The following is a 13138-nucleotide window of genomic DNA, read 5'->3' as shown; positions in this document are numbered from 1 at the left end:
GCGTGACTGCTCCATGGCAGCCCCAGGGGAGCCCCATGTTCTCTAGAGTCTCAAGCACACTGTCGCCCACAGGTATAAGTCACACTTCGGCCGAGTACAGCCAAAATGGCTTGGTCACATACCACCTCCACCCTTCGCATTTCCTGCTCTTGCGAAATGCGTGGAGTCCACAGACCAGCCTCAAGTCACGCCCACTGGCTGGAGCAGGAAGGGGTATCTCCATTTGGCCAGCTGCCTCTGCGTCTCTCCTCAGAGCCACCCCTGACTCTGGCCTGAGTCCTAGGGCCACAGGGCGCGTCCCCATGGATCTGCCTTACTACCACGGCCCTCTGTCCAAGACTGACTGTGAGAGTTTGCTGCTCAGGGAAGGGGTGGACGGCAATTTCCTGTTACGGGACAGCGAGTCGGTGCCCGGGGCTCTGTGCCTCTGCGTCTGGTGAGTAGCCTCGCCTACCACACATTTCAAACCTTACATGAGGGTAGTAACGATAACCAAACAGAAAGGAAGCCATATTTCACTCTGACGTTGCAGCCCTGCGAGCAGAGGGAGACAAGGGGGGACCCAAGACAGCGGGGAGGATCGCGACTGTCCTCATCCTCAGCACGCCCTGCTCTCCCTGGTGCCACGGCCACACGAGCAGACTGTGTGCGGCCGCAGAAGTGGGGTGCTAGGGAACCTGCAGGAAGCCTGGGAGGTGAGGGGACACCCCTAGTTAGCCTTGCAACCAAGGTGCTCTCCTGCAGAGTCTGTTTATTTGGTTAAGAAAAAGGCCAGGGGTCCTTTGTGAAAAGTCTACCTGAGAGACCAAGTTTTTACACGGATTCTGTGGGCTCCACTTGCAATCCTTCAAATGCTAATAACAGTTCAATTCTGCTAGATTGGTAAAGGGCTGTGGCTTACGCCGTTCCCTCTCACCCATCTTGTCTGCCGAAGCAGCATAGGCCAGCACCGTGTACAGATGGAGAAACAGAGACGTGGGTTTCTCACTCAGTTTGTTTGTGTTCAGATTCACCCGGCGGTTCCAGAGTCTGGCTGACTTCAGGGTGAAGTTCCAGGCCAGAGTCAGCCCAGGGCCCCGTGAAGGCACCTGATCAGCCTGAGAAATAGCACCCCAGAGGTGTCAGTGGGGCCTAATACCTTTCAGTACTCTCCACATTGGGGGGACCACTGAACTTCTTCTGTTCGTTATAGGAATGAAAACCCAGTGCATGCATGCATGCTCCAGTGTTTCTCAGGACGAGGGAGTTAGGAGGACAGAAGTGACAGCACAGGTGGGGGTGGAGGGCACCCCCTCTTTATACGCTGCAACACAGGCATGAGAAATGCAGCCCTAAGGTGCTAGCAGTTTGCATTTTCAAGCTATGGGTAATACTGACAGTGATTTCATCAAATTTTCTTACTCAAAAGAGGGTAATTCTTCTTTTGAGATTTGTGCAATCACATCCCTTCCCCTCTTTTAGCTTTGGTTGTCTGTCTTCTGTTTTACCGATTTATTTCCAGTTTCTATGTATGAAGGTAAAACATTTTTTTGCCAAAAGGACAGATGCACAAACGATAACTACAGACCAATTTCAATTTCATTTAGTATCAGTTTTCAATAACCTACTAATCAAATTGAAGCCAGTAACATGTAAAATACATTCAAGTATGGTCCAATCTAAGACATCAAGGATGGTTCCCTGTCAGGAAAATTATTAGTTTAGAGTTTATTAATTAGAGTTTTAAAAAAATCAGTAGAAAATTAGGTAAAGTATAAGAGGAGGCAATTATCTGAAACAGAAGTGTGGAGAAGACATGAGAAATTGCCAGATCTCGCTTATAAGTAAAGAAGTACAAATGAACAGAATAACAGGACACCCTTTTTACGCTCAATGGGCAAGAATCAAAACTATGGAAATGCCCGAGGAAGTCAGAGTGGGGACAGCAACTCCGTGGTTACATGGCAAAAGCATAAAATGCCTGGATCAAACCTTTGGCCCCAAATTTCACTAATAAAAACCTATCTCCTAGTTAGTGTCCACTGCAAACCAAAATCCAGTAGGTATTCCATCAATAAAAAGGATTTATTCAGGAAAAAGAAAGGATTGCAGCCCGGTGCATGTTGACATGGACAGTCAGGTGAGGTTTCTGCTGGGGAGATGGAAAAGGTCTTTACAAAGGGGACACTCGGGGGACAGGACACTCAGGAGAGGGGCCAGAACCACAGGTCCCTGGTCAGCATAGTGTTCCTGCAGGGCTCTTATGATGACAGGGAGTGGGGTCCCCTCCCAGACACCCTCCCGATTCTCTCCAGGTTAGGATCACACAAGTATGTGCAAATCGACACTGACAAGACTGGATAAATCCATACCCGGTATGAGAAAACCGCCTGATCTATTGTTATGTGAAAAAAGGCAGGATGCAAAGTATGATTCCATTTGTGTGTTTGTTTTTTTTTAAAAAAGGATGCCTCTCTCCTTGAATATGCATATAAAATTTCTAGACGGTATATAACTTATCATCGTGGTTACAGCTGGGACATCTAGGAGGAGTGAGTAGGGAAAAGGGTATGGGGTTATTCTTTTCATGTGATGACTTCTTTCCACTGTTTGAATGTTTTACGTGCATGTGTTACTTTTGTAATTTCAAAAAATGTTTATAAAAATGCAGTGACGGTGATGGAAGGGGAGCTGACTCTGGGTGGTGAACACACAGTGTGATTTATGGATGATGTGATTCAGAATTGCACAACTGAAATCTTTGTAATTCTACTAACAATTGTCACCCCAATAAATTAAAAAAAAAAAAAAAAAAAAAAATGCAGTGAATTCTACTGCCTATTCCAACCCTGGGCTAGGGCCTGGGCAGAGTCTAAGGAGAGTCCGACATGTTCTAAATAAACAGAGCGAGGTCAAGTATAAATTCCAAAATAGACAGTTGTGTTCAAATTCAAGGACAGAGATGAGCAGAAAAGCCTCCAGAGGAGGTGTGATGAGCTGGGGCTTGACTGGGTAAGATTCGGTGACCTGGAAACGGGGTGCATGGGACTCTAGGGGGCAACGCAGGGATGGGTCTAGAAGACGGGTACTTTAAGGCACAGGCGACTCATGCAGGGTCCTGGGAAGGTCGTTTGGAAACCCACTTTGGGAAAAGTAGATTTGGGATATTATTATGGCGGCTTAACAGGAGGATTCCGTAGACAACGGGGAAACCTGGCTGGTTTCTGAGCAGGGACGTGTCAAGACTGGTGCTGAGTTCTAGGCACGCGAATCTGATTTGGAGAATGTACTGAAGGCAGGTGATGGCAGGAGCTGGTGAGGAACGGGCTGTGGTGACAAGCTTTCCACAGCCACGGGAAAGCTGCAGTGAGGAGAACCCCACCTGAGCCGACTTGGCACGTGGCCTCACTGAGGGGACAACGGCAATGAAAAGGACGAGAGGGAGAGACGCTGGGAGTTCCTGCTTTCAGATTCTGAGATCTTTGGACTCGAGTTCAGAAAGGAAAAAAATAATTCAGACTTTTTGGTTGTTTCTAAAACTCCAATGTGGAGAAAAGTGTGAAAAAGAAAGCAGAATGACCTGAGTTTTCAGTACTGAGAAATGAGTGTGTCTGGTCTGGGCACACACACGTCTGCAGACCCCTCTCCATGAGGGTACACACAGAAGAAAACGTGTAGGTAAGTGTTCATTCAACACGACCGTTTGCAACCTGCTCCTTTCAGGGTTTTAGACAGCCGACACTTCATTCTGTCTCAACGCTCAGTGTTTTACTGACAGGGTATATCATAACTTACACATAATCATTCCCTCGGGTTATTTCCAACGGACCCAAGGGAACTTGAGAATATTAGCATTTTCACACGCACATCTCTGAAACTTTGCCCGACTCGCTCCTTAGGATAAAATCCTGGCTGTTTTAACACTTTGCCCACATTGACAAACTAGCACAATAAAAGGCTGCACGAGGCCCAAGCCAGTTAAGGTCCGTGAGAAGGCCAGAGTCAGAGGCCTTGGAACGTCCTTCACTGACTTGGGTTCCCCACTGTGGCGGCCCAGAAACAGGCAGACACAGGCCTGACATCACGACAGACTCATTTCCATGTCCTTCAACTGACCTTTGAAGTTTGGTTAAAATCACGCTGCAACTTGAGCATAAACAAGTTTCCCTCCAACGCTGGTCACTGCGTGAGACGTGCGGTAACGTACAGGCTGTTCCTGACCGGAGCTCACAGACCCCGGATGGCGCCGCTGACCCCACCGTTCACCTCTGTTCACCAGGCTACACACGCCTGTTGCAAAGAGAAACTCAGAAGATCTGTATTCTAGCCTTTTCAAATGTCAACGGAAAACGTAACGCTGAAGAGGTAAAAACGGTCCTGATCAGCCCTGTGTTTGTCTCATGGCTGAAATGGGAGAAGATTTCCAGACGACAACCAAAAACGGAGGCATTTCAACACAGCAAGCAGTAGAAACCTTAGAAATGACTGAATTATTAGTGGACTGCCTTCCTTGTTGTCGCCCCCGGAGCTGTCTTCCACGGTGGCCACTCCCACACTGCTTATCAGGCCAGGACCAAAGAGCAGCTACAGGAAGCCTTTGCTCTCTCTAAGGCCAGAGACCAACCACGGAAACTGCAAGCGCCGTACGTGCAAAATGCACTTAAACTCGGTTTGTGTATTAGGGCAAAAATCCCTCCATCCACATACCGTTTTATGTCACGATGATGGTCACAGCTTTTCAGAGCTATCACTGACCTAAGGCAGAAAGTGTACTGGGGTGGATTTTGACATTTGTCTGCACCCGTGAAGCCATCCCCGCGGCCAAGACACTGGACGCGCACGGCCCCCCGAACCTCCCGAGGCCCTTCCCACCCCAGCTGCTGTCATCAGCTTCTGGGCACTACACACAGACGCAGCGTCACGGAAGCCCAGCGTGCGACACAACTGGACCACCAAAGACGGTCCTCTCTGAGTGCTTTCGCCCAGAGTCACTGTCTTGGGATCCTGCCGAGTGAGCAGAGTCCCGTTCCAGAGACACGTCACGATTCCTTTCCTCACCCACAGCCATCACAGCTAAAGCCGCGACCGACGTCTCTGGCAGGGTCTTGGGGATGTGTTTTAATTTCCCCTGGGCACATAACTAGGGCTCAGTCACAGGGTCCGTGCAGGCTGATACTTTTAAGAAACAATCCATCTGTTTTCCAAAGCGACGGCCATTCCCACCAGCGTGACACAGGTTCTGATGGCCCCACCCCCTCACAGACACCGCCAGGGCCCGTTCTTTTAATTTTAGCCACATTAACATGTGTGCGACGGAGTCGCGCTATGGCTTTAATTCACGTCTTGTGAATGACTAACAATAATGAGCATTTTTCTCAGGTGGTAGTTTCCCATCCATATATGTTCTCTGATGAAGTGTCCGTTCAAAGTGCCCATTGAAGAGTTTCATTTTCTTATCATTTATTTTCTTACTGAGTCTCGGTGGTTCATTACATAGTTTGGATGCAAGTTCTTCATGACAGATGGTTCGCAAATATTGTGTCCTATTTTGTGACTTGTCTTTTCATCCTCTTAATAGTATATTGCAAAGAACAGAGGTTCTCAGTTTTAGTGAAGCCCAATTCATCACTTTTTTTCTCTTATGGATCATGATTTTAGGGTGGTATCTAGTAACTCCTTGTCTAGCTCAATCCACAGAGATTTTCTCCTATTTTTTCCTAGCATTTTATAGTTTTAGGTTGCACATTTCATCTCATGTAGCCCATTTTGATTTAATTTTGGTATCTCTGGTAAAAATAAAGTCACTTATTTAAGAATCTAACATAAGCTATATGGTAGTTGGGTTTCAAAAAACCAAGTGATCAACCAAAATGCAAGGTATGAACCTTGTTCGATCCCTGATTTGAACAATACTTCTGTGAAAAGGCATTTCTGACACCTCTTTCCAGACTGTGGAATACCTTAACTTGCAACATGAGGAGAAGGACTCGTGGGAGCCTTTTTGTGGCTTGCCATGTGATTTGGGGACACCCCTGGCTCATTCTGGCCTCAGGAGACCCCACAGACAGGCCTGAGGTTTGAAGCCAATGCAAAACGTCTGGTCAGTGACAAGGCCCCGTCCGTACAGCTGTGACCAGCCGTCTGACGGCCCCATCCTGTCAGGTCACCGGTTAGTTGATTCTTTGGCACAGGGACTAGAATGGGGGTCCGTCAAATCACTGGCACCTCATGGAATCAATGTCTTTGACTGTCATTTTTTACATGTTAATATTTCTGTGGGATCTGAATCCATTTAAAAGCCAATAAACATGTAATGTGTGTCTTTTTCTCCTTGAAAGTTATTATGAAATTAATACTGTACCTTATGACTGACGACATCTTGGAACTAGAGGCATATGGTACTTATGCTATTTCTCACTTTGGAAGTTGCTAGATTGGGTCTGTTATATAAATTCTGGTTGAATTACTTAGCCGATGGTTCCTGTTCCAATGAAGGACAAGGGCACAATACATCACTTTCTTGGACAAAACTCCATCCTTCTCTGTTAGTTACACCAGCACCTGTCATGAGGACAACACTCCATCATTTTCTAAACAATACGCTGTACCTGCTTAGAGCTGAGTGAAGACCAGACAGGCGGACCGAGACTATGGAGGCGTGAATCCTCTCTCCTCCTCCCTTTAGCTGCAGCCAGACTCCCACTGTCAGACAAGTGTCCCCATTTCGAAACCTTGCTCCCTTTCAAATTCCCACAGATGAGAAGGTCTGAAAATGATCAGTTTCCTTTTGGGATCCAAGGCTGACAAAGGCTTTGCACACAAACTGTAACGGCAGATGTTACCTGGGTTTGCATATGAGAACGGTGTGACTCACACAGTCCTCTTTCCACAGGTTTAAACGTTTCGTCTACACATACCGCATCTTCAAAGAGAAACACGGGTGTTACAGCATCCAGGTAAGAACATCCGAGAATTCCTGCAACAACAACTAAAGGTTGGGGAGATCCCAGGTCATCTCTCGACCTGAGACCTGGCCATGTGGAGGCATTCTACATGCCTGGCCATGTGGGGGCCCCAGACAGAGCAGAGTCACATCAATAGCTAACCTTGACTTTCTCGGAGAGAAATGGGAGGAAACCAGATCTGGTCCCATCTTTGAGTCATCCAGGCTGTTATTCAAAGTGCTGAGGGACGCACGCTGTGATTCCTCAGCGGTCAGCTGCACCCGCCTGGACTCCAGGCACGGCCACTGCTGACTAGAAGACTAAACGATGAGTGGGACGGGGGAGTAAGGGAAAGAGGGGAGGTCTGAAGGTTCCGAAAGTCGGCTGGGCTCCACAGCGGTGTGAGAATATAAAGAGAAGACCAGTCAACAGGCTGTCTCAGGGATGGCTTTACATTTTCGGGTTTACTAAGACCTATGCAGACGAACTTTTTGCATCTTCTGAATTTATTTCTCTGGCTTAGGAAGTAGAGGATAATCAACATAACTGGATCTTTATTTACCAACAGAAATAATCTTGAAACAGTGTTTCTGAAACACTGCATACAAGGTTAAGCAGACTTTACTGCAGGGTTTCTCAGAGCCTTCCGTGCGCTAGTCAGTGTTCGCTGTGTGTATCTGAAAGAGACTACAATGTACGGTGACACACATACACGGTTTTCCTTTTGCTATAAAAGGACATAATTGGGACAAGGGACACAACTTGAATAAGGTCTCTAGATTAGCAAATGGTCCTACTGCGTCAACACTAATTCCCTCACTTGAACTGCAGTGTGGATAACTCAATCCCTCCTTTTTAGGAAATACTGAAGTACACAGGTTAAAGAGATGTCATGTCTGCAGCGTACTCAAAATTTTTTTAAAGAATATATAGGTATATATGTACACACACGTATATATATTGACAAAGAGAATAAAAAGCAAATATAATAAAATGTTAACATTTGGGGTGTGGGTGAAGGATATAGATGGAAATTTAAAAAATATTTTTGCAACTTTTCTTCAAGTTAGAAATTATTTCAGAATACAATGTTGTCTGAAGAGCAATGCATTTTAATTTAAAACATTCATTGCTCTGTTGTGCACACTGGCAAATTCTGGACATTCCTTCCACCCTGTTTTGTCTCGTCTGCGTGCGGATCAGCGTGAGCTCAGACACAAAGACGCTTCAGGGCTGCAGGGACGTGACTCTCGTGTGGGGCCTCCTGCACAACTTCAGTGTCACCCTGACCACCACTGGGGGAGGGGTGACCCATCCTGCAGGTCAGCAAGCTTCTTACCCCACCCCCACACCCACACACACCAAGGAAAGAGCAGAGGAAACCATCTCCTTTCATCTGTGAATGACTTCTAGAAGGTTCTGTCAGAGATTGTCCTTGCTTTGCAGCTGGGGACCAGAAAACAGCTGTTGGTTGCTTACTACGGTGTCATGCCGATTTCAATTTCAACTGCACCTTCCCTGTCTTGCAGCCGGTCCCGGAGGCTCTGAACTCATCCAGTAGGTTGAGTGCCTGTGTGCAGCTCCTATCCGCAGGCCACTCTGTCGGTCCCCAAGCACCGAGCCTGGCTGCGAGGCACAGTGTAACACCAGCTGTCACTGCACCTCGAGCACAGAGCCAGGTCACAGGCGCCTCACACACTGGCACCAGTGGAGGCCTGAGCTGCCACCTTGTGTTAAGTTTGCCCACACAGGGGCCGTCCTGAAACCACTGCTCTGGGGACTGTCACATGTCACTCACAACTGCCAGTGACCAGCCATGTTCTGCTTGTGTTTTGCAGACTGTGGAAGGCACTCAGAAACTGGTGTTTTCAAACCTAAAGGAACTGATTTCCACATTTGAGAAGCCAAACCAAGGGCTGGTGGTTCCCCTTTTGAAGCCAGTCAAGAGAAGCAGGCCCTGCTTGAGGTGGAGAAGGTCGAAGGTCGAGCTGGATGGCACTTACGGTAAAAGATGTCACTCCTGAGGGTCAAAAGGAACCTTCGTACCAGTGCCCCCAATGCACACTGCAGTCAGCACACAAATGTCCTTTTCTGCTGAGGCGGCCCTGAGGTGGCTGACACCCACAGCCCCTGTGCTGTGGTTCTAGGCCGCTGACCTCCTTGTCACCTTCTCTTGGGGACACGTGGACAAAGAGGCAGAACTTCCTAGTGCCACTGTCCTTGGGGCTTTTCCCGCTCATTTTGCTAAGTATTTGCTAAGTGTCACTTTGTCTAGTGCCCGGGACACCCCCTAAAGCTGCTGGGCCAATGAGGGGTCAGGCGCCTCCAGGCCACAGGCCACCGGGAGTCACTCTCAGAAAAGTATGTGACAAGCGCCAGCCACAAGTGTAGTCTGAACACGGACTCCTGAGATGGTTCTGGGTGAGCCTGCTCTCTCTTGGTCGGACGTACGGTTTACTCCAGTGAGAGATTACAATTATCTGTGAGTAGGGGACTGTGGCGAGCCGGTGTGCTCATGAGGGAGAAGGGCGTGGGTACCCACATGCCACAGAGTCCCTTCCTGTGGGCTCAGCTGCAGGTGTGGTCCCCTGGCCACCTTCCACCAAGACTTGGAAGGAAAAAGCATAAAAGGGGGCAGAGCCAGAAACCCAGAAGTCCCGGTGCCACCGCCACTGCTAAAGGCAGACGGGCCGCTGAGGGTGGGACAGCAGCACTGGCCTCACAGTGATGAAATAATTACAGCTCCCAGAGGAGGACTCTTACAGGTCTGAGAACGGGGCGGAAGTGCCACTACTCCACCGTCCCTGCTTGGTCGCCCCCACCGGCCCTGCCGTGTCCTCTGCCCTTTGTCTCCTCAGAACAAACTTCAGGTGTCCTCCCCTGGGCAGGCCCGGGCGCTCTGCTGGAGCCGGGAGCACTGACGCCCGTGTGGGACCCCTGCCCTTGATGACGGGTGTCACCTGGCGGTGGCATCCGGACCACCTCTCCCTGAGCGGGTGGGCAGGCTGAGTCCTGGGTGCTGAGCTCATGACTGCTCTCTGCTTCCCCCAGAGAACTGTAACAGTGATTACGTGCACGTCTTGCCTTGAAGAGAAGGAGACAGAAGAAGCCGTTAGAGACGACGGGATGAGCCTCTTCTCCCGCACATGTGGGTCTGTTTGGAAGGCTGAGTCCTCAGTGCCAGTCCAGGCTGTCCTAGTCTGGAGACTGGGTGCTCTGTGCACCCACGTCAGCTCCAAACGCTTCCCTGCAGGGCGACCTGAACCCCCTCCCTGACTCACTAGAGGCACGACCCGGCGTCTCGGTGACACCCGCCTTGCACCAGGATCAGGCAGCCAGAGGGGCAGCTCCCTGGAGGGGCCTTCTCCCCCCAGCCTGGATGACCCACATTTCTGCTTTCCAATCTGGGTCTTCCTGCCTTATGTCCCTGGACACTTTCTCCCCGACTTTTCCTATTTCATTTGCGCCCCACTCACTCAGCAGCGTGGCTGCCGCTCTGAACAGTGACGCCTGCGGGTGCTTTTAAGGAGCCTGGGTGGCTCCTGTTCCCAGGTAGGCGTTACATCCCCCAGAGCGTGGCCTCCTGTCCCTATGTCCCCCTCTGGGCGCTGCAGCTTCTAGATTGCATGGGCTGGAAGTACATCCTCACGACCTACAGCCTTGGTTCTAAGGGCCTTTGAGCTTTGCTGCTCGCTCCGAGTTTTAAGACCCGATTAGTGTGGGATGCACCAAATTCTATGCCCATTTCTTACACACCTTCCCCCGCTGGCCTGACCTTTCAAAACTGTGAAGGAGAGGACCCCAGAGTTCCAAACAATGTGAATGGACACTGTGGCTAGAACCCAAAGTGTGAGCCACTCTGAGTTCTTGGGTCACAGCGAGCTGTAGCTGCCACCAACTGAAGCCACATTCAGGGAGCAGAGAGAGCCAGACCCTTCTGCTCGGTTCTGTGAAGGGCACCGGAAGCCACTCTTTGATTCTCTCTCCGTGCTACAGAGAAGCACATAGCCAGAGCCCACAGTAATGCTTGGCACAGAAAACATATTCAGGGGCTGTTTCTGGACTCAATGGCGGACTGAATCAATATAAAATGTGGCCACTGCTGGTGGCAGAGACTTGCCTGAGCGTTACACTCCAAACCCCGGCAGAACGAACGAGACTCCTTGTAAGAGCAAGAGCTTTCAGTGCAGCGCTCATGGAAGCCACCTCTGTCTCCCTGAGCACCTCACCTGGCACTGGCACCGGCACTGCAACGCTGCCCTGTCTCCACTGGGGCTCCAGCACGTCCCAAGCCAGCAGGCCACTTACTAGCTGATGTGTATGTCACGCTGCGTGTCCCTGAAATGTGCCAGGGACTGGATGCATCAGGTGAAGGACAGCTGAGAGGTCTGCACGAGGGATACACGACAGCCATTTCAAGTGTCTGAGTGTCTTCTGTCCCTTCTCCTCCGGCATCAGACGGACGTGACACTGATGAAACTGATGGTGTTCCATCAGCCGTGCACTGCTTCACTTTCTCTCGTTGTATTACTTTTTATAAACTGTTGGATTTGGTGAATTAACATTGCATTTAAGATTTCTGCTTCAAAAACTCATAAACTAAATGGAACTGTAACTGACTCACTCACGATATTAGTATAAAATGAATGACGCTTTCCCCTTCATCTGTTTTTGTCACAACTTTGTAAGGTAAGATGATTTGTTCCTTTAAAATTTGTTAGTATTTTTGTAAAACTAAGTTTGAGGCCGTGGTGAGAGGAGGAGGAAGCCTTGTGACTGTTTAGATCATCTCACGAGCTTATTCAATTCGTTGGCCAATTTTGGCATTCTTTGTTTTTCCAGGAATGTATCCATTTTGCCTGTTCTCTCAATGATTGGCACCTAGTTCATAATATTCTTCTCTTATTTTAACTACAGTCACACCTTTGCCCCATATCTCATTTGCATCTCACGTTTTTATTAACCGATTCGATCCATCTTACTAATCCTTTCAAAGCCAGCTTTCGGATTTGTGGACCTCTGCTGTTACCGTTTTTAGGTTGTTATTCTGTATTTCACAGATACTTATTTTCATTTTTTTGAGCTTACTTTCATTTTATGAGCTTACCTGGCTGGTTTTCAGTGTTTACTGTTTTCTAATAAATATGCTTAAAGCCGTGACTTCAGCTCCTACCACTACTTTCGGTGTCTCCCCCACATTGAACGTGAATGGTGTTTATTGTTGTTCGGGTCCAAGGACTTTTAACGCCTGTAAAAGTATCCTTGTCTATCCAAGGACTATTTAGCCATTTGTAGTTGTTTTCAAACATGTATTTCGGTTTTCCTTCCAGTACAGCTCCCACACTACGTAGCGTTAGGGTTAGACAGCATAGTTTGACTTGATTCTTGCTGACCTGGTACCTGCGAATATTCTGTGAATATTTCATTTGTTTGAAAAGAATCGTTTCTTCTATTTGTTTTAAGCTCTTTCCGTTCACCACCCCTCAATGTAATCATAGTAATAGATCAAGCAAAAGAGTGTTAAAGATTTTCTTACTTTTCATCCATTTGATCTATTAGAGTCAAAGAGAGCTACGTCCCTTGTTTTAACGCAATCTGTTAAATAGAGTTTAGCTTTCTAATAACGAAAGTTGGTGTAACGATTTTTCCTCAGTCCTGCCATTCTTGTTTTAGCTATTTTGAGGTTATATTTCAGATGTATATCTTTTCATAAATATTTTACCATCTTGATCTGTTTCTTTAATTTTATGAAATGTTTTTCTTTGTCTCTTAAGATTTTCTTTCCCTTTAATTATATTTTACATCACATTAAAATTGCTAGCTTGGCTTTCTTTTTATTTACACTTTCCCAGTATATAATTTCCCAGGCCTTTGTTTCCTCCCCTCCCCATATCTTTTGTTGTCTTCTGCAAACAAAATATTCCAGGATGTACTTTTTTTCAAATTTAAGGTTCTGTTTTTGTTTAGTGAATTCACTACACATCATTTTAATTTGCTCATTGACATTTCTTTCTGCCGTTGTTAAGCGCTGAGTATCTGTGGAGCCCTACGCCATATGCTGCAGCTCTTGTCTCTGCGGGATGAGGTTTGGCTTTCGGTAGGTGATGGGTCTCAGAGGGAGCCATGAGGGTGGGGTCCCGGGGGCGGAGGGGGCGGGTCCAGGGTCCTCAGACCCAGAAGATGAACCAGAGCGCTCTCTCCTGTGCAAGCAGGAA

The 13138-nt window shown here is 48.0% G+C and overlaps 1 protein-coding gene across 1 annotated transcript; it reads left to right on the top strand.

Annotated features, from left to right (window-relative positions):
* Window positions 1-225: 225 nt before the first annotated feature.
* On the top strand, window positions 226-12389 carry SH2D1B (SH2 domain containing 1B). Its single transcript, XM_033092160.1, has 4 exons — window positions 226-436; window positions 6872-6935; window positions 8762-8927; window positions 9975-12389. Exons 1-4 carry the CDS (start codon window positions 303-305, stop codon window positions 10010-10012), a joined length of 402 nt encoding a protein of 133 aa, XP_032948051.1. The 5' UTR covers window positions 226-302; the 3' UTR covers window positions 10013-12389.
* Window positions 12390-13138: the final 749 nt, after the last annotated feature.

Source organism: Rhinolophus ferrumequinum, chromosome 22 (assembly GCF_004115265.2).
Source record: "Rhinolophus ferrumequinum isolate MPI-CBG mRhiFer1 chromosome 22, mRhiFer1_v1.p, whole genome shotgun sequence".
Lineage (NCBI taxonomy): Eukaryota > Metazoa > Chordata > Mammalia > Chiroptera > Rhinolophidae > Rhinolophus > Rhinolophus ferrumequinum.
This window is presented reverse-complemented; position numbering and strand designations above follow the sequence as displayed.